This window comes from Stigmatopora argus, chromosome 7, assembly GCF_051989625.1.
Source record: "Stigmatopora argus isolate UIUO_Sarg chromosome 7, RoL_Sarg_1.0, whole genome shotgun sequence".
NCBI classification, from domain to species: Eukaryota; Metazoa; Chordata; class Actinopteri; order Syngnathiformes; family Syngnathidae; genus Stigmatopora; species Stigmatopora argus.
In genome coordinates this window covers 9,720,294-9,742,588 of record NC_135393.1, presented here as the reverse complement: position 1 = coordinate 9,742,588, position 22,295 = coordinate 9,720,294, and the positions used below count along the sequence as shown (strand labels likewise).

Here is a 22,295-nt window from a genome sequence, read left to right as displayed (position 1 = left end):
TGTCGAGTTGCACCCCCCCCCCCTCGCCTCCCTTGCACATTTCTTCCTGGCTTGGCACATACAATCCTCCTCTCGTCCTAAGAGGGGATGCAGCCCTCTAACTCTTGCCTGCCTCACATTTCCGCATCTCCTACTTGCAATGTGTGTGTGTGTGTGTGTGTGCGTGTGTTCTACTGACATGAGGGCTGTAATGGTTGCCTCTTGACTGCCTCTGTGAGAGTAAGTGAGTGTATGCGTGTGGTGGTGGTAGTGGTGAGGGGCTCAGCGGCACTCATGTTTACCTGCCAACAGAACCTCTGCTGCTAGCGACATGTTTCGACGCTCAAAAAGGTAACGACGTGTCTGCTCGCTGCCTTCTTCTCGTTAGGATTTTGCTTGCTGTGTGAACTATGTGTCTGTGTGTGTTTGATTTACTAGTGATATACAGTAGTTCCATTGTCCCTGCCAGCTAGCATGCCGGCTCGCAGTTGTTTCCATTTAGCTGCGGCAATATGGAGTGTTTGTGTTTTGGTTTTCACATGCCAAGGTGCACCTGTCTATTTGTGGTAGATCTAATATGTATATAAAAATGTTGGACAACAGGAATTTGAATGCAGCATAGTTGAGCTGTGTCTGCCTGTGTGCCCTTGTGTTTTGATGCATGTGGGTTAAAAAGGTGGAATGAAATTAAAGGACTTGTAGGAGGTAAAACTGGCCCTGCTATTGCACAGCAAAAATGATAAAACGAGGACTATTGTAGCAAATTTTTTGGGCTAATAGGACAAGAAAGGTGACTTTCTTTAAAGAAGTCTAATAAATCTCCAGCATACTCTTGAAACTGGAGTACTTGTACTACTTCCACCGAAAAAAAGTCATGCTATAATTTAAAGAAATCAGTACAATTCTGGAATTGTAGTTAAATGTGATTGGGAAAAAAAGAGAAATATTGCAGATGAAGAACAACTATAGTGTGCTTTCATTTAGAGTGGTGTGTCACAGGCAATAGTAGTAGTTGTTTTCAAAGTCAAAGGATGTGCGTTTGTTCGTCAGCCGTTTTTGGCTATGTCAAAGTGTCCTTGAGCAAGATACCAATCCCTCCTGAAGCGCTTAATGCTGTGTCATCACTAGGTGTATAAGAAGACCATGTCAAAGCTATTTTGACGGTGGAATCACTTACCATATGAGATATTTAATCTTAGTCGCACTACTTTTGGCAGGGGAAATAGGGGTTGAGTTTAGGTTCAAAGTAAGGGATAAGATGTGTTGCTGTGGTGATGGTCAAGCGGAAGTGTCTTATTAAATTGATAAAGGTCAAAGGTTGGCTTATACGTGGATTTGTGTTTGTGTGTGTGTTGGCATGGGTGTGTTTGTTAGATAGTGTGGTATGCATTATGAAGTAAAGGCATTATTGGCAGCATCCAGGGAGTACTTGTGCAGCATAAAGCAAGCAGTGGCAGTTCACTGCTGAAAGTGCTGTCTGACTGGCACCATTCCTAGCTTTTTCCTCTCCCTCGACACCCCTTCGCTATTTTCTTCTCCTTTTCCCTGTGCCTCTATTGTTGTTGCCTCGCCTCCAATCCACACTTGAATTTCTGTCCCTCCAGTCCACCATCTGTCACTTATCTTTCCATTTCCTCACCTCTCGTGTGGGTGATGTGGTTGGCTACATTGCAACCCCAAAACCAGAGTGACCATTTGTTAGTAAACAGTAGTTCATTATATTAATTAACAAAACTTGCCAAATCTACTGGCCGCACTTTTTAGTAGATGATTTTTTAACACTTTCCCAAAGTTTTTGAGGCAAAATGCAACCATTTAGTGGCAATCTACAACCATGAAAGTTGCAAATATTGAAGAACACATTGTGTGTGTGTTTTTTTTTAACATTGGAGGTAAAAGACAAACCTTGTACAATTAACCGTTGATCATAATATTCCATTGTGCAAATCATGACTTTCTTAAACCTTTGATAATGGATAAAGTAAAGAAAATGAACTACGACTGGCTGGTGCGAATACATACCATGAATATGGTATGAATCTGAATATACTTAACCTAACCTAATACCTACTGAATTTCATGGTGATCCATCCACAAATAATGGATTATCAGTTTTAATTGTACCATTAATTAATGTAATTAATCAGCCCTGGAACGAAACAAAAATCGTGCTCTGAAAATCAATGCGTATACATCCCTAGAATATACTTACTAAAATTCATTGTGATCCATGCTCCAATAATGGAGCACTAGCAATTTTAATTCTGATGTTAACTAATGTAATTAATCAGCCTGGGGACAAAAACCCTTGGAAAAAATAGAAAATGCTCGAAGATTGATGCATAAACATCTGTCGAATATACCTATAAAGTAAAGTCTGATTCGTTGAGAAATAATGTGAAGGTTTTTGAGACCTCCCTCCCTGCTGTCTATAAATGGTACTGCTTAAGGGCGGAGCCATTTTGTGACATCACTTATACCCACACGGATAGCCACAGACACTAGCACAGGTGCATGTGATAATGCGTATTAATGACAAAACGAGGAAGAACGAGTTTATCACGTTTGATTGACTAAAATAGTACAGTCATGGATTAAATGACAATAATAATTTTGCCCTAATATTACACATTAGGAAAATTCCATTCTAATTCTTTCTGCTGGTATGGACCAGATATAGGTATTATTTTTCATTTTAAATATATATATATATATTTTAATGCAGCACTGCAGTTTACCTTAAGTTGCAGCCACTAGGTTTGTAAAATAATAATGTTTCTGTTGAGCTGCTTAAGCTTCTCTTGTAAACACATCATGGAAAAAGATGAGAGGTAATGGAAAAATGGGCGACAGATGGTGGACTTCAGGGACAGAAATAAGGAGGAGAGGAAACAACAATGGGAGTGTAGGGAGGAGGCTGAAGTGGATTGGAAACGGTAATGAGTTGCATTACGGTAGAGAGAAAAAAAGAGGAACAAAGACCCTTGCCGATATTGTGTTGCTAAATAAAGGCTTCGCCTTCTACAATTTTCAAACATGCACGTACTGACAATAATAACAGAACTTTGTGTTAAGACACTGCAAATCCATGTGTACGTGTGCATTAAATTCCATGCTAGTCTTCTTGCTGCCAAGACGTTACAGAGCTGGCCCAAACTGTCTTTTTACCCCGCTTGAAAGGGGATTAACACAGTCAACAAGGTTCACCGTCAGGCCACCGCCAATGCCTGCACAAAAAAATCTCTTGTGTATCCGTCTTATAGCTTCTCCGATATTTCAATTCAGGTTTAATGTTGCTCTCCCTAAGGACCGTAATATGGATGTTTTCCTGGCTGCTGGTGGGATAATGTTGTGTGCACATTGGCAAACAGGCTTAGCTAAAAGGAAGACCGTTAAAAAAAAGAGACAGCAAAGAACAGAGAATGAGGGAGAGAGAGCTACCGAAAAGGAGAGTGAGGTGGGATGAAAGGAAATGACTGAGGTGATGTCTCAACCTACATTCAAAAGAACAACTGAGGTTTACTGTACCCAGGACAGTAGCCTTGAAGAAATTCACTGTTTGCTCATTTTTTTGATGAAACGTTCATGTGTGTAAAACAAAGGTGTCTTAAATATTACTTTAAAAAAATGCAGATGATCCAAAATAGTATTTTTTTCTACATTTTTATACCAATAACTTCCAAAAATATTGTCATCTCAGTTTCTCATGATATATTTTGATATCATATGGAATATCTTGTTTAACAGTTTTTTTTAACCCAAAGGTGTCTCAAATATTACTTTCAACAATGCAGTTGATCCAAAATAGTATTTTTTTCTACGTTTTTATTCCAATAACTTCCAAAAATATTGTCATCTCAGTTTCTAATGATATATTTTGATATTATATCGAATATCTTTTTTAACAGGTTTTTTTTTACCCAAAGGTGTCTTAAATATTACTTTCAAAAATGCTTTCTTTTCAAAGAGAGGAATTAACATTTCACCCCAAATTTGGACACACTTAATATTAGTAACATATGTTATTTATTACTCTGAATTGATTGTTTTTATAATTGCGGTGTCACTGCAAAACTGTGGGATGTTTTGGTATGCTATTTTTTTGTGCATTGCATAAAGCTTCCCAAAACATTAAAAAAAATGCATTGAAACTTAAAAAAATACATTGGAGGAATTTGCATTTTCTGAATATTTACTTCATAAAAGAGATGAATTGACTTTGTAGGAATTCAGAAGGAAATTGTTCAGTTCTAGCCAGAGCTCTGAATGTTGCATATTAGGGAAAGAAAAGACAATGTGGGACCAGCAAGAGAGAGTCTCTAAAAGGTTACCATTTGGTGATTGTCATTTCCGCTCCACTCTCCAAACCTGCAAACATGCACTCACCTTTAAAAAGATCCGAAGGGACTGACCAGCAGAGATGGAGAGACGGAAAGCCAGAGACATCACCTGACGGGAAGTGTGTTTAAATGGATCGATGCTGTACTGTCAGGAAGTGTAGTGTGTCCTCAGTGCACTGTGAGTCAGCAGACAATCAGCTTAGTGACTTGACCCTTTCCATTTCCTTTCGCAGTCTTATGTTAAGCCAATGGAATTTGCCAATTGTGGCCTCTCCCAAGTTACGCACGAATGTGCAAAAACACTCTCTGTGTTGACTGCATTTGTAATGATGATTAGCATGAAGGGAATAATTGCTAATATCATTTGATGAATTAGTAAGAAAGTTTTGTTTTGTGTAAAATATGGTCATCTTAATGGGCGTTTTTTTTAAATAAATAAACTGAATTTGGCTATATTTGAAAAGATCTTATGGCGCACGTTTTTATTTTATCATTCTGATAAATTAGTGCCTTGCTTGAGCTCCAAAAAGTACCTCGTTCCTGATCATGAAATGCTTAATTTTGGCTAAGTTGATTTGGTATTGTGTTTAAGCAGTAATAATTGTTGTTTCTCTGGATTGTGAGTTAATCATGATATAAATCGGATTGAAAGTTATCCAGAGGTTCCCAACCCTACAATCTAGTGTCATGTTTTATTTTAATTGAGAGATACACTTATTTTTACATGTAAACTGAGGCATTAAATCAGCAATTGAATTCTGGCACAGCACAGACAGTGTTAAAAGGGTAATCCAGTAGTTGAAGAAAAAGGCCTTTTGGACTTATTAAGGTCTCAGTACACAGTGTGTCTGTGTGTGTGTCTCTGTGTTTTATACCTCCCATTTTACATTCATCGTCACGTCTGTAAAAGACTCCAGTGGCCCTACGCCAGCTTAGTCCATGCAGGGGGGATAATTGGTCGACCAAGCCTCTGCACAAATCATTACCACAGACTTAATCGTTGACCTTCCTACCGAACTATAGCCGGTGAAAAAGCCTGGTTGGTGAGAGCTATGGATTGGTGGCAGTGACACAAACCTGTAATTTAATAACGAATGAACGAATATTTTCTGTCTTATACAGTTACTATTATTAAAAAAAACATGTGCCATATATGCCATATATACCAACATATGTCGGTATTCTGAATACTTTTTAATAATTAACCTTCACCTTATTTAAGACAGTTTTTGACATAATGTGGTATGCTTTGGACTGTTTCTGCCTTTCCTTCTATTATTGTAATACAATTACGCTGTGTTATTTACATTCTAATATACATTGAAGCATGAGTTCTAATTTTTGTCATGCTGCCAAGGCCAAAGTTCAAGTCATTTATTGTTATTATATACTTATTTGTGTAATTCAAAATGTCAATATTGTGTGCTTAAGTGACCGACACGACTGTTTATTACAGACTAAAACCGTGTTTTCAAACAGAATGACCTTCAATTTGACTTATGAGTTTCTAGTTAGGAGATTCGGGGACTGAGGTAAACAGCAAACATTGCAGGTGCATTGAAAAGAAAAGTTTCACTCTGTGAATATGAGATGCCATGACTCCAACTCCTCCTTTCGATACGCCCTGTTAAATATTGTCAGGTTTAGTTGCGTCTGCCCTGTTTTACTACAGCTCATTTGGTTTCTGATCCGCACCTTGACTGCTGAGGCAAAGGTTTTGATCATTTAAGAATCTTTCCGGGCAATCACAGGATATTTGTATTCCCTGTGGTTGCCTTGTAACCAACCATTTTTTTATAGGCTGAAGTCTTGTCAAGGCACCTCTCGAGTATCGTTGCTGTTCTTTTTCTTGTGAAATCTAACTGTGAAGTCCTACTTCTCTGTCAATCGTGAATCGATTGCCTTGAAATTTGATAACTGTGTACCGTGGGTCCAAGTCTATCAATTCTCACAGCCTCTTTTTTTAATTGCATGTTTTTAATCAAGGATGACTAATTTATTGCAGACTTATTTGTGCCTGTGTTGCCTGTAGGTTACAAGTTAGCCAATATTGAGCATGCACACCCTCGTGCTTTTTTGGCCCCTCCCCCTGTGGTCTCTTTACACACTTTAGACAGATCTGTGGCTGGTGGTTTAAATTAATGGAGAGTCATAATAATGAAAATACCCATCTTGAGATTTTATAGAAAAACATTAAACATTCTGCTATCAAATGGTTCAGGTTATAATGAGTCCCAGCTACTAGTTGATTCATGTCTGGATCTCTTATAAACAAGATGATTGATGAATCAGCAACAACTGGTTTGCGCTCCAGCGAGTCAGCCTTTCAATTTCAGCTAATGTAGATGTGCATTTATGAGACGTGAAGGTGAACTATGGAGCGGAATGAAACATAAAGCATGTGTTTGGGTTTATAACATTGAAGGGAAGGTGCTTCATGTTTTTGTCTCTCTTTCTGTTATATGCCCTCCTTCCATTCTCATCATCTTCATCCAGCAAATGCATCCCCCGTAAATATTTCAATATGCAGTTTCGCCATTCGGCATGTCAGAACACATGCTCCCTCGGCCAGTGTCACAGAGGTGTATTTTCACCGATAAAATCCCGCCCAGGGGTTTGTGCCAAATCAAACAAGGCTCAGAAATAAGGAGAAATAAATGACGAGATTGTGTGGGAGGGCTTGCTGACAGTGGGATATAGATTGCAAAGATACAGCATTGTGTTTGAGTTGTTTTTTTTAGCTAAATGCATTGTAAACATAATTCAAATTTTCTTTTTTATATGTGGTAGTAGTATTAGACAGCCACCAAGCATATCTGAGAGAAAAAATAGACAAGACCGTGGTGGAATGTGGAGTAGAAAGTCTTTTCTGATCATAACATTTAGTACATGTATTGTGTGAGTGATTTTAGCGAAATGCATATCTTCCCTGCTATTTTGATCCATTTTAGTCTGCACCCTAATCAGGACAGGTGCTGTGGGAAATAGATGGGTTGGGTTAAACGATGGCTTTTTAATGAGAATATTTGGAGAAGGCCTTTTCTGTTCATAGTCTACAATTCATCAAGGCATGCTTTGATGGGTTTGTTGTAGAAAATCCTAACCTGCAAGGCCACATCCTGTTATATTAGCAGATGAGTAGAAATTGCACTGTTTACTTGCATTCTCACTGTACTAGATAATGATGTGCAATCATTGCAAAAGCTGAGGGCATGTTTAGTAAATGCCATGTGAGCATTAAAAAAAACCCTATACAATCCGTTTATGTTTTCACGTTAGAATGCTCATGTTCATTAATTTTAACATGAAATGCCTGAGTCATACCAATTGTTGATTTATTGGGATTGTGTTGCAGTTGCAGAACGAGCAACCGGAAAAGCCTCATCTTGACCAGTACATCTCCCACACTGCCCAGACCTCACTCCCCTTTGCCTGGGCACATAGGTCAGTATAGAAAATGACTAATTTTCATTGAAACACCAGGACTTATGGTATCTCTAAAGTAGTTGATCTTATTAAATCACCATGGCAACTAGTACAGTGACACAGTTTTCTTCCCTTATGTCTATCATGATTCTCATGCTTTGCTTTTGAAGCAGCATTGCATATACTGAGTACTACAATCGAACACATAAATTAGCACATAAACACTTTCTGTTTGCAGTTTATCTGCTTTTTGATTTTTATTTGCCATATGACCTATACTTCGTTGGCAACAAGAACGAGAGTAACTTTAACTCATTTATTAATTCCAGCCTAGGTTTTATTATATTCAGAATGCATGCTGTGTTGGTTTATTTATGTATAAAATACAGTCACGCCGATTGATGTCCAATGCATTTTTCCTGGGAGAACTGAGAGGATTGAGTTATCTCTTACAATCCTTTCACCCAAAATAGATTGCACTTCTATCTCCATCAATGAAGGCAAAATACTAGTTACCCCCAATAATGGGCTTATTTGGTCTATTCACTTATTACTAGTATTAAAAAATAAACATTTACTGAGACAATAGGTGGGATTTTTTTATTTTTTTACAACATGGTTGCAATTTGACACTTAGTGGTGACAAGAACATTGTTTGGGTTCTCATGAGAGAAAATTCACACTTGAATCTTATGATGAACGAACAGAGAGTTGGCAAGGTATTACAAATCGGGCTTGTCTCCAGCTTCTACCTAAACCTTGATAGATTCATACACACAGGAATAACACCTATTAATATTTTTGAAAGAGTGGCAGACAGCTCTGTCGGGTAATGTAAGAGTGACCTGAAAAAAGTGTGAAATTTAGGTTAAGTCAATTCCTAACTTTTCTTTCTTGTATACATACGAGAACCCAAACTGCCCTCAAATTAGATGCTAAACATGGTTAAAGTTATTGGTTACTACTGTCCGCAGAAACTCTCAAATCCTACTCTCTGTCTTTTATTTGTAACTAGGAAGTAGCCCGTTGGACAGCCCACGCAACTTTTCACCAAGTGGTCCCGCCCACTTCTCCTTTGCCTCTTCTAGAAGGTTTGCATGCTTTTTATTGTGAAGAATTAACACCATAATATTGTTGATGGGATTAAATTCATATGCTTAGTGAAACAGGAGGTGATAATAAACACTCACGTGCAAATTGGGGGCGAGACATCTTTTATCTCATCTGCGTGTGTGCACTACATGTTATGCTGTTTAAACTGATACCGAACGTTAATTTTCTGCTTATCTTGTGATTTTTGCGCTTCTTCTCTCCCTCAGGCCTGATGGTCGCAGATGGTCCTTGGCTTCGCTCCCTTCCTCGGGATATGGCACCAACACACCGAGTTCAACGGTAAAAGTTAGTCAAAGCGGTTATAAATAGCACATTAGACATTTAGATTGCAGGTTATTTGAAGGGGGTAACACATTGTATGAGTGATTGGCATGTCTACTTCACAGAATGAATGAATATTTATCTCTTTCGTCGAAGTTTGTGTGTGTACATTTTCATGCGTGAAATCAGTTGCTCGTATATTTATGCCCCGAGGTTGCCTGTTCCGCTGGTTTCTTTTCTCTTTGAAAAGGTTTCACGCCCCGCAAGCACCAGAGTGGTACCCGCACACACAACAACACAGCACACAGCAAAACTTAAAAATACCTCACCAGTTGCTACGAAATGATTGACCTGGTTTAACTTAGCGGCATCACCTGTCTGTCTTCGAACAGAAAAGGAAAAATCAAGTGGAGCACAGATAATTGAAATTAATTGTGCCTTGCAGTTACAACGTGTACCAATAAATGTTCCCGTATAGTGATATACACACCTTGCTGTCTTCCTTCTGGCATGGATAACGAGGGTGATGTTTTGGGTGTTCATTAAAAAACCCATTTAGGCAGACTTCTCCTAAATTCTACTGTGTATTTTCTTATGAGATGTTTCTTTGTCATCAATTTGCAGTTTTTTTCCTGCATTTCTTCACATTAGAAACAATGTAGTATAAACCATTACTCATGCCATATATCCTATTTCACTCATCAAGCAGTCTACACGTGCTCCTGACCACCGCCTGCTTCATTCCTTCTTGCCTATTGGAGCCATTACTCGCCTGGTTAGCTGCAGCCTTAGCCTTGCATATTGATAAGGGCAGATGAAACGGGGGAGCCTGCTAGTGTGTGGAAAACTCATACTTCCTCTATAAATTCATGCATAAAATCTTCGGAAATGGGATGCAGTAGTGTATAGCATAGATATGTACTTCTTCTGACACTTTTAACCATTTTTTGGGGTAAATATGAGAAAATTCTGCTGTATATTTTGAAAAGTTCTGAGGTTTGGGCTGGATTTTTTATGTTCGGCCCAGGTAACCAATAGAAAAAGAAAAAAAAACATTTACATCCACATTGGCAGCCGAGTGATTAGCGCTCTGGCCCCGCAGTTCTGGGGTTGAGGGTTTGATCCCAGGTGGATCCTCACTGTGAGGAATTTGCATGTTCTCCATGGGCTTGCATGTTGTTACGCTGGCCACTCTGATTTGCTCCCACATTCCAAAAACACGCATGATAGGCTGATGGATTGAATATCTATTGATGTCAATTTTAGGGAATCCAATCAATGAAAGTGAACACACTTAGCCACTACTATTGGGAAAGAATAACCACCAACAAAGACAGACACGTAATTATTCTTATTGTTTAACATTTTTAAACACCCCTCCCCCATTAACAAATGAATAACTTGCGTCATGTCGTAATAGTGAACCAAAATAGCCTATATTCTAGGAAAACAATTCCTTTATACCACCCGGCATGACCGGAAACTACTCCATCAACTGGATCTTCTTGATTCTCCGATATTCAGCGAAAGGGAGCAAAAATGTCGATTGAAGTCTTCAGATGTAGGATGTTCACTGTACAAGCAAGAGAAGATGAATGTATAAATCAGGCTGTGAGGATAAAAGAGAGAGAGTGGGACATGTCTTTGAGATGGCTTTCTTATGGAGCCTGTTTTTTTCCCTTCATTTGTCAATGGGGAGGGTCTGTCATGGTTCTTTGGCTGGACCTCCTGCATTCCTTGTCATTATTTCACTCTTTGGCTTTCAAGTGGCTGAATCCAGCTTTCTTACGGTAGCAATCATTGTGTGGTCAATGCCTACTAAGCATGATATCCCATTGGGAGCTGTGCTCATTCAGTCTCCTATTGATTCAGGTTTGTCTTCTCCCCGCCGAGCTGGCAAAAAGAGCTGCTATCAACTCTTTAAAGGCAGCAGGCCACTTTTATTCCCTGTGACTGTTTAATCCTTCAAGTTTAACCTTTTGTTCTATGCTTTAATTGTTCTTGATATTTTTTTCTCTTCTCGCTGTCTTTACTTCCTTGCATTATTTATGTTATTCACACCAACTTGCATGACAACATTGTGCCCTTCTCTTTTTTGCTCCTTCATTCTTATTAGCCACACGCCAGGAATAAAATATGGCAAGAAAATTGGATTTAAAAAAAAGAAGTAATTTTCCATCTCATTCTTTTCCAGTCCTCCAGCTCGTCCCAGGAACGTCTGCACCAGCTGCCGTTTCAACCCACCATGGATGAACTCCACTTCCTGTCCAAGCATTTTGGCAGTACGGAGAGCATTACGGACGATGACGGAGGCCGCCGCTCCCCGCACGTCCGCCCTCGCTCTCGGAGTCTTAGGTTAGAACCCCGGAAAGAAAACAAAAAAAAACTTCTCAAAATTGTACATCCAGTAGGTCTGATTTAAAAATTGCAGGTGATGACACCATGACACCGAACCCCTTTACTTGATTCCAGTTGAAGTTACTCCAAATTCAAATTCAAAAGCCTTTATTGTCATCATACACACCAGCATATAACGAAATTGGTAATGCTACTCCAAGCTTTTCAAAGTGTGTTTCCCAGTAAAAAAAACAAAACATAAATAGTAGTATAGAAGTATAAAAAGCCACGTCCTGGCTAGGTGAATTCTAAAATATTGCACAGAATTCTAAAATATTGCACATAATTCTAAAATATTGCACACAATTCTAAAATATTGCACAGAATTCTAAAATATTGCACAGATTCTAAAATATTGCACAGATTCTAAAATATTGCAGATTTCAAAGACATTGCACATTGATATTGCACACCCCGAAGGGATTGTGTGTCGTGCTAACTCGAGTTCAGAGTCCTGATGGCTGTGGGAAAAAAACTGTCCTTATATCTATTTGTCCTAAATCTTTCCTTACAGCGCAGGACAGTGTTTCCTCACTATTCACAATTACTGGTCACCAATATTGGCCATTACTGTCAAACCTGTATGGTAGCCCACTTTATGCTGTCTTGGGTCATGTTAAAACACAACCAACAATATTCTGACAATCAAAGAGTCTCCTCTCATTCCCTTCAAATGCGGCGCACTCCCATATTACATGCAGATCTTTAGTGTGTAGCATTGTCACGGAGTTTGGCTGGTTTGGCAACACAAGTTACCTTGATTTAATGAGCTTGTGACCTAAATATGTCCACATTTTCTATTCCTAGTCCTGAAAAGCTTAAAATCGTCCTGCCTGTGCCCTTGTCATACACATCAAAACAGAATATATGCATTAAATTTAAGAGGATTTTGACATAATCCGTTGATGCAGAGAAATATTCATTCATTCATTTTCAACACCGCTTATCCTCGCCAGGGTCGCAGCAGAGAAATATGTAAATTAGAGGCCGCCAATTTCCTGTCGTTCGGACCGCAGGGATATTTAACAACCCTTTGGTGAAAGAGAAGCTCAGTATATTTGAGGAATTTGCGTGCGGCTAGCTACTTTAGGTAGAAGTACAGACTGCGGTTGCTCGAACAGACAACTGGTGGGTCTACTTTTTAAGACTTGCAAGAGATGAAAAAACTTCTTATCTTCCTTGTGATGATTGCATCCCGGCACCCTGTGGTGTTTGGTGCCTCCGAAGATTAGCATCTCCTTTTTCCCCCCGAAGTACAAGGTGCACGCTCACTGCATGCGCACCTCAGAATGCCCTTACCTTCATATGACGCATCACTACTTATCGGTTCTTGGCGGGCGTATTAATCTATTGAATAAATCCTGTCCTAGGTAATACTAGGCATTCATTCTGGATTTTCCACAGCGCCCCCGCCGTGGACTTTGACAAGCCTCATTGTTATTATTCACGTCACGTCGATCTGTGAGGCGCCACATTACTGCGTTTGCCCACAAGAGATTTCTCCATCATCATATGAGTTCCCCCCACTTCTGAATGTGGCATTGTCATCTGCATATTGTTAAACCAAAAGGATCACGTTAATATTTGAACAGCCTCTCAGTGCATGTCTCTAAAGTAGAGTGATGGAGGTGGGTGTTAAATATAAGACTCCATTCATTAGACATTGCCGTGAATTTTTGAAGTACATTTTAAAAATATGTGGATTCAATAGACATACCGGGAAGGTGTGAAGGTTTTTTTTTTTATGGAAAAAAAACGAGTTCTATTACACTGTCTCCTGCCTGTTTAACTCGCTCTTTGATTTTCCTCATCCGGCCATATGTCTTACACTCTTTGTCTCCCCCCCCCAGCCCGGGGCGCTCGCCATCCTGCTACGACAATGAAATAGTGATGATGAACCATGTGTACAAGGAGCGCTTCCCCAAGGTCAGACACACATAAACAAGCCATAATGCCTCATACAAAAAAACCCTGCAGTTTATTGTCATTGTCATCGTGTGAATTTAGCAAATCTAATGCTATATCCAGTAGTTCTAAAGAGTGTGAAACAAGATCACGTATTGTTTCAGTAGTTCCATTCAATACAAATGACAAGGCCTCACAGCAACAGTCTATTGTTTATGTAAATCTGCTGACACACTGTCAGGGCCCATCATAATTAATGGCCTGTGTCTGTCTTCATGTCCAAAACATCGCAGGATTAGAAAGGCTCAGATACACTAGACAGAATTCATTTATTTCTCCTCCAAAAGCCTTTTTTTGGAAAATAGATAAATAAAAAAAACGGGACAACCAGTGTTTGGGTTCTTTAATTTATGAATTATTTTTAGCCTCCAGTCTTTGCATGATAAAAAAAAATATATATATATATATTTCCAACTATAGTTCAATGACCATTTTTCATTTTAAAAAAAACATCTTTTAATGCATATTCATGCGTATTCTCCTTTGAAAGTACATGCGGTATCAGCATTGTCTTCATTTAAGACTCGTTTCCTTTCTAATGAGACGTCTTACCAACATGACTCTTAAATGGCATTCCTTTACATTAAAATAAACTTTAAATTATCACACTCTTATATGTAGTTTTTATAGTTTACCCTGCTTTCACTCTCTTGCTATCACAATTACTGTAAGTAAAACATAAAGGGTGCTTGCTTTGAACTGTTGGTCGCACACATTTATCTTCAGTATAAGTGATGGATCAAAAAATAAAAGTTGTATATTTTAAAACAATAACAAATAGACCATTTTCCATTTCATGTTGTCTAACAAAAGTCAGGTAGCTTATTCCTAACATGATGGGGAAAATATACAGATGGGACTAATGGATATTAGCATAAGATATTTAAAAAACAGTGCTTGCAAATGTATTTCAAGTAGCACAGCATTTTTAATTTTGTATATTAAGCAGTTGCCAGGAATTTGTGAATAGCTATTTGAATCTCTACTTAACATGTTTGAACCTGTTAAAACGACTCGAATGTAGCCCAGCAACTCATTATCATTATTATTATCCTTATAAATCTGATTTAACAATTTTAAATGAATATTCTGTGTGTTGTCCTCAATTAGGCCACAGCTCAGATGGAAGAAAGGCTTGCAGAGTTCATCCACAACTACTCTCCAGAGAGCGTTCTGCCTCTGGCTGATGGTGTCCTCAGCTTCATCCATCACCAGATAGCCGAGCTCTCCCGAGACTGTCTGACCAAATCGCGAGAGGGTCTCATTACCAGTGTTTACTTCTGCGAACTCCAGGAAAACTTGGAGAAGCTCCTCCACGATGTGAGTATCAGAGCCTCGCGTGTTTCCCTTTGGCTACAAAGCCTGATGGACTCCCCATTCATCTCAATTTTTTCTTCAGGCGTACGAGCGCTCCGAGAGTTCCGAGCTCACCTTCGTCATCGAGCTGGTCAAAAAACTCTTTATCATCATTTCCCGGCCAGCCAGACTGCTGGAGTGCTTGGTGAGATTTTTTTTTTTCAAGTTAAAGAGAACACTACGATCGATAATCAATTGGAAGTGGGAGTGGTTTGAAGTAATGAAAATCGGCAAATCACCACAGGAAGCCACAAGAATGGCTTTTATATATAGACTTGACAAAATCAATATGCTTTCTTGGCTTTCTCACCTGGAGACTGTAAAAATGTGCTACTTAACACTTTAAAGGCAATTTATTTAACTCCTTGGCTGCTATTGAAGGGAATAGACGTCCAATCCTTTTGACTGGTAGAGGCTGGCAGCCAACTCCCGCAATGGCATTAAAAGATAAGCATTCACGGCAAGTCTTTCCAGTTTAAGTGAATTGACAGGTAATGAGTGTGAAATAACAAAAAAAACAATGATATAGCACTTAGTATTTCTATTTTTAGTTTTTTTGTATAGGTGTTGTTTTATGAGCATTTTATTAGTTCATACATTTAGACGTGCCAATTGTATTAGTTTATGCATTTAGATGTGTCAATTCAGGGTGTCCCCCACCTGGTGCCATTAAAAGATAGGCATTCACAGCAAGTATTTCCAGTTTAAATGAATTGACAGGTAATGAGTGTCAAATAACCCCCCAAAAATAATAATGATATAGCACTTAGTGTTTCTATTTTTAGTTTTTTGGATAAGTGTTGTTTTATGAGCATTTTATTAGTTCATACATTTAGAATTTGTATTATTATTTGTATTAGTTTATGAATTTAGACATGCCAATTGAGGGTTTCCCCCACCTGGTGTCCAAAGTCAGCTGGGACAGACTCCAGCACCCCCGCTTACTCGGACCGTGACCCTTGTGAGGATAAGTGGTTCAGAAAATGAATGAATTGAAATTATCCATGAATCAAATGCTAATAAAAACTATTTAAAGACAATTAGAATGAATAAAAGCAAAAATATACTGATTATGGCCCTCAATAACAATTTTAAGGATACTTAACAAACATTGTCTGCCATTGACAACAATAGACATCCAATCCCTTTAAACTGGGAAGACTGACTGTGAATGCTCATCTTTCAGTGCCTGTGACAGTGCTAGATGTCCCTTTTGACTGGGAGAGCTGGCAGCCAGTCAAAATGGGCATCTAGCGCTAGCAATGGCATCCAATGAGTTAAATTTGTGCCCTATAAAGGCGTAAGGCCATACTGTATATCCCATCCCTACGGGGAGGTGTGTACTTTATAGCTGCAAGATGCTTTTTTACGAGGCAGCTTTAATATATTCTGACACTACTCATTTCCTCACAGTACATCCAAGAAGGCAGGTCACAAGTTATGACCTTGGCATCTTTCAAGGAGTATATGAATACACACGACTCTTAACAGACAGATGGCCTCCCACGTTTGTCATTAAGCGCCACTACACCTAGTTTTGGCTTATCGCGCCGTTACCAAGGCGACCGTCGGGAAGGGGTCGATAGGGTCAGATAAGATGCGAATGGGATTTTTTTTCCATCGTCATGGCCCTTTAGTTTGGCCAGAAAAGGACACAGATGAAATGTTCCTTTAGCATTTAAGTCAGTACTGAAATCCACTATGGTGGAAATGTCAGCCAGCCATCAGGCTAGCTGGTGCCTGAAAAAAATATGACCCTGGAGGACAGCAAGATATGAGAGAGAGAGGTTAATCTTTCCTCCTCTGCTCATTCCTTTCTTTTTTTTTTGTCAAGAGGGGGCAGGTCTGGCGGGTGTCGGAAACGTGAGAACACAGGTGGAAATGATCCCAGAAAGACCCCAAACTTCAAATCACGTGCTGATCCTACATGATAGGAACAGGAAAAAGGGATGTTGATTGGACTCTCTAAAATAAAGCGCTTCAGAAGATGAGATGAGTATATTTAGGTGTACGTACAGAGTACATTTTTGTATTCATTTATTAGTTGAACGTTTTTGAAAATGACAGTGAATGTTTCCAGACAAAAACAAACAAGATCCATTTTGCAATTATTAACAGTACATATTGCATTATATTGTTAACGCTGTGAAGGAGCTTGCTTGTATTAAGCTCACACAATAGGTTCATTACATGAATATCAATTCTTTGACTTGCCTGTTAGTCTATAGTCGCAAATGTTATCCTCAAAAAATGTACTTAATTTTTCTGAGAGAATATTTTAGGGAATATTAAAACTGAGCCCACGTGTGAAGTGTGCCTGTCCCTCAAGATAGCAAGACAGTTTTAACACTAGACAAAAAAAAATCCTGCTTTTATTATTGTTTTATGAACACCATATCTTCTACCACATTTCAAAGCTGGTTGTTCTATCTGCTCACATAACAGGAGTTTAATCCGGAGGAATTCTACCATCTGTTGGAAGCAGCGGAGGACCATGCCAAGGAAGGCCAGTTGATGAAGGCGGACATCCCTCGATATATCATCAACCAGCTTGGGCTCACTAGGGACCCCCTTGAAGGTGAGTGGGAGGAAATAGAAACTTTTGTCCTGACTAAAAAGATATATCGTTTTTAATTATTCCCTTTAAGATCAACTCAGATACTTCTAGCTAAATGACTACTAATTTTGTCAGGAAAAGTTCACAGTAAAGGTATGAAGCGTTGAGTCAAGTCACACACTACTGCACAAAATACTGCTTAGACAGTAGTACGCTTTCATAATTGTTTTTTTCTTGAATGCATAACATTTACCACTGACCCGCTGCAATATTTCAAAGAAAACTATTATAAATGCACTTCATTTCACCCCTCTGCCTATGCACCGATGTGACGCTATTGCGTGTGTGGCATATTAATGAGCTATTTTTCGACTTTTTTTTATTTTTTGAAACAATACATCTGGATCCTAAACTGCTGCAAGCGTAGATCTGTGGCAGCATCGCCGTCTCTAATTAATCATTGTGACTGTAACGCCGCCACACCGCCTCCAAACCTTTAATTAACACCTGTCAGATGGGCCCGGTCTAATCCAAAGCAGGCTGTTGATTATGCGAAGGACTAAATGGCCTGGAAATACTCCTTTGTAAATTCCTGAAAAATATTTGGCTCCTTTATGATTACTTTTCTGCTAAAGACAAGGCACATTTGCAACTGTACCGGTGTTTTGTTTCTCCCAATTTTGTTTTCTTCTCAAAAATTAGAGGCTACGTGCGGGTCACCAAGCTCGATTTGAGAAAATTGATGGTCCTCTCCACCCTCAAATGTTCTTTGTGTTTCCTGTGTGCTTTAACGAAGCAATACAAAGATAATCAGTGTGTTCCAGCGGCCGTCACGCACGATACGTGTGGTACAAGAACAGCAGAAATTAGCAGCTTTCTGCTGGCAGGGAACGGGATGAGTGGGCGGTAGCACTGGTCCAAACTTGGGGAAATTAATAGGTGCTTTCTTCTCTGTGCTGACACATTTGGCTGTTGTGAACTAAAATGTAGTCACTTTATGGCCACAAAATTGGCGTTACATGGTGACATGACTGCTGCTATAGTTGAAATACAACTACCACACCAGCATTTATGAAGCCTGGTTTGCTTGTTAACGATTATGTTTGACCCCAGATATCGTGAGCCTGGACAGCTATGACAGCGAAGGTCAGCACACGCCAGAGACTGACGACTCAACGGAGGTAATATATTATAATTATATACAGTGAAATATATTGTAGCTGACAAGACATGCTTTACACATATCCTTAACTGTGTATGAGTCAGAATATAAAAACGCTCCCTCACAATGTCCAAAAAAATCTCTTAATTGTTCCCAAATTGTTGATAATATTCAACTTTAGACTTGATAATGGCAACAATATCCTAACCTAACCTTTCTTTATTTTATGTGATTAGCCTTGTTTTCATGAACATTTTTGTATTTACAACTGTATTAAATCATGTTTTTTTGAAAGTCATACAAAAAATAAGAATACAATAATGATTAATAAATGATACGTAATTATAATGGTGACAGGGCGTCCACATTATTTATTTGGACATCCCATTTGGGGCTATAGTTGTTTATGAAGTACAGTAGTATTCTTATTGTGGCATATGTGATTATATTTCTTTATAATTACCAAAGATGCTTCCTTGCCTGATAATAGGTTAAGAGTACTGCATATTTTTAATTTTAAAAAACAGCTTTGATTCAATGTTTTTCTCATATATATGGTCAGGGTAAGGGGAGAGCCATCAAACCACCAAGCGAGGAAGACTTTCAAAACATCAAACTGATTAGCAATGGCGCTTACGGGTAAAGCACTCCAAGCACTTGACTACAGTATATGAATAGGGCATGAACCAAACTGTTTGTTTGAACATTTGTCTCTTCTCAATCTCTCGTTCTTCCCAGGGCTGTCTACTTAGTGCGCCACAGGGAAACTCGGCAGCGCTTTGCCATGAAGAAGATAAACAAACAGAATCTGATCTTAAGGAACCAAATCCAGCAGGCCTTTGTGGAGAGAGACATTCTCACCTTTGCAGAGAACCCCTTTGTGGTTTCCATGTTTTGTTCCTTTGAAACACGCAGACACTTGTGCATGGTGCTGGAGTATGTCGAGGGTAAGATTTAGACATGCATTTTTTAATTGTTTTTTTCCCTTCAATGCTAGTTCTTAATTAACATTTAGTCCTAATTTTGTTTGGAACATCCACATCAATTTTCTCCCTGGTGTTTTTAGTGTCAAATTGGCTGAGAATTAAGTGCAATGAACGGTGCATGGTGCTCTCTGTACAGGTGGTGATTGTGCCACTTTGTTGAAGAACATTGGGGCTCTTCCTTTGGAGCTGGCCAGGATGTACTTTGCTGAGACCGTACTGGCCCTGGAGTACCTGCACAACTATGGCATTGTTCACAGAGACTTAAAGCCTGACAAGTCAGTCTCTCATGATCTTAATAATTTGTGAAACATTGATTTAACATTCATTTAAAAATCTGAATCAATGAGAACTAAAGCGCCCAAGAGGTGAAACTATTTTCACCTATTTTAAATCTGTCTCTCAAACAATGATAGGAAAAAGACACTGAAACATTGAATGGATACAGTAACTAAAAAAAAGATTGTCCATTTTTTAAGATAACTTTTTCCAATACGCTCATGCGTGTAAATTACATTACTTTTGCCGCCCAATGCTGTGCTCAAATGCAACGTCATTTTTTGTGATTATCGTTTTTATCAGAGGACCAAGAAACCTTTTACATACTTAAATACTTTGAGCAACTGCCTTTCAGATTTCTACTAGTTGTAGTATGTCTCTCTAAGTAGAAAGGTCGCAATTGCAAATGAGAATCTTCTCTAAAATGCGTTACCTAGATAGTTAAAGTTTGTGACTGAACATGGGAGTGTACTCGCTCTGCTTGGTTTCAAACAAATGAAAGAATATTTTGTGCGAGTAAGTAATCGAATGAGCTCAAGCATGCAATAACTAAAATAGCTTAGATGGTCAATCAAAACAAGAAATTGGACATGATTGAATACTTGAAAACTGAAAAGGCACTCAGTAGATTGCAAACCACCGCCAAGGCTAAACAATCCAATTTGGAAGAGCGGCAAGTCATCTACTGCTTAAAATGTTAGAAGAATATTAAGAACATTTAAAATCACGGTAGTAGTAAATGAATTGAACACGAGCGACATCCCTCTATCTTGCCTATACTCGGTCCTACTCTAGTAGTAGTAGTCTGTTGCATACTAATAGTATTACTATTAATAAGTTGTAGTTCTTTCTGTAATATGTCCAAATCTATATTAAGATGTGAGTCACTGAATTGAAGGGTTGTTATGTCACACAAGCTATTGTCTATCTTCTATTTCAGTCTTTTAATCACCTCTATGGGCCACATCAAGCTGACAGACTTTGGCTTGTCCAAAATGGGACTGATGAGCCTCACCACCAATCTTTATGAAGGGCACATTGAGAAAGATGCCAGAGAGTTCTTGGATAAACAGGTATTTTTCGTCAGTTTTCAGTCCCCATCAGGACAATGAGATGAAATGACTTTGAATGGTTGCTGACTGTGGTTGATTGATGCTCGGGCAAATGGCAATCAAAGAATCATTTCATCTTCTGCAGTCGTACATCCCACCCTGCCGAGCCATCCCGCAAAATCATTCATCTTCACAAAATCATGCTTCCTGAACCAGTGAAGCGTTCCTGCTTTCCATCTTTGTGGCAATCCCATTATAGCTTTTGTTTATTCTCTTTATAAATGATAGTCGTTGCAATCAGTCAGTGTGATGCATGAGTCCTCCTGGCAACTGTGTTTGCCTTCTGCACAGGAATTTAACAAGACAGATTTTGTACTCAAGCTGTTCATTGATCTTATTTTTGCACTTTCTTTCTCCGTTTTTTTTTCTCCCAACTTTCTTATTCTTCAGGTGTGCGGTACCCCGGAGTATATCGCCCCTGAGGTGATTCTCCGTCAGGGCTATGGCAAGCCGGTGGATTGGTGGGCCATGGGCATCATCCTCTATGAGTTCCTTGTGGGTTGTGTGCCTTTCTTTGGAGACACTCCTGAAGAGTTGTTTGGACAAGTCATCACTGGTGAGAAAAACTAATTACAGAAGATTAGGAAAATACAAAGACATTAAATCAAAGTTTTGCGTAGCAGCTCCTGTCACACACAGTTCAGGTCTAAACACTCGTACAAAAACTTGCCAAATTTGGAATGTAATGTGTTTTGAGATATGAGTTAAATCATTCTCTGCACCGATCCATAGAACAAAAACATCTGGAATATTTTACTCTATTCACCTATTGAATGCTATTGATCGTGTGCGGTCGATTGGTCGCCGGTCTTTTGGTCGTGGTCTTTTGGTCGCGGTCTTTTGGTCGCCCAGACCGCGACAACGGGCGACCAAAAGACCGGCGACCAAAAGACCGGCGACCAAAAGACCGACGACCAAAAGACTGACGACCAAAAGACCGACGACAAAACAAGGTAAAACAACACGGTCTACGCATCAATAAAAGCCAACAATGGCCATGAGCAGTTTCACTGAGCCGACGTGGGAGTGTATAAGAGTTTGTATGTACATGCGTTGTCCCTTTAAAAAGCTACGTCAGTCAGGGTCTTAACAAGTTCTCCAACAAAAAACAATAAAAGTCCGGGAAATTTGGAGCTTTTCTTTAGCCCTATAATTACTAGGGCATTAAGTATGACTAAGTAGTAATTCGTAGTTTGTATTTAGGGAATTTGAGCAACGATTTAAATGGTAATTATCAATAACCTTCCGGGCGACCAAAAGACCGGCGACCAAAAGATCGGCGACCAAAAGACCGGCGACCAATCGACCGTGTACCACTATTGATAGGTGAAAGACGTACAATGTACTTTTACTTAGTGGCCAAAA

The 22,295-nt window shown here is 39.1% G+C and overlaps 1 protein-coding gene across 4 annotated transcripts in view; it reads left to right on the top strand.

Annotated features, from left to right (window-relative positions):
* mast1a (microtubule associated serine/threonine kinase 1a) overlaps positions 1-22,295 on the top strand; it is a 49,776-nt gene that overhangs the window by 15,143 nt on the left and 12,338 nt on the right. For 2 of the 4 annotated variants that reach the window (XM_077604800.1, XM_077604799.1), the window contains exons 3-16: positions 7,675-7,763; positions 8,761-8,836; positions 9,065-9,143; positions 11,314-11,474; positions 13,367-13,442; positions 14,592-14,801; positions 14,881-14,982; positions 17,283-17,415; positions 18,508-18,575; positions 19,119-19,195; positions 19,295-19,503; positions 19,679-19,817; positions 20,759-20,891; positions 21,321-21,486. In XM_077604800.1, coding sequence (XP_077460926.1) covers positions 7,675-7,763; positions 8,761-8,836; positions 9,065-9,143; positions 11,314-11,474; positions 13,367-13,442; positions 14,592-14,801; positions 14,881-14,982; positions 17,283-17,415; positions 18,508-18,575; positions 19,119-19,195; positions 19,295-19,503; positions 19,679-19,817; positions 20,759-20,891; positions 21,321-21,486 — 1,718 coding nt within the window. Of the gene's footprint in view, positions 1-154; positions 331-7,674; positions 7,764-8,760; positions 8,837-9,064; positions 9,144-11,313; positions 11,475-13,366; positions 13,443-14,591; positions 14,802-14,880; positions 14,983-17,282; positions 17,416-18,507; positions 18,576-19,118; positions 19,196-19,294; positions 19,504-19,678; positions 19,818-20,758; positions 20,892-21,320; positions 21,487-22,295 lie in introns of those variants that run through there. The other 2 variants (XM_077604803.1, XM_077604802.1) reach the window with 2 other exon arrangements.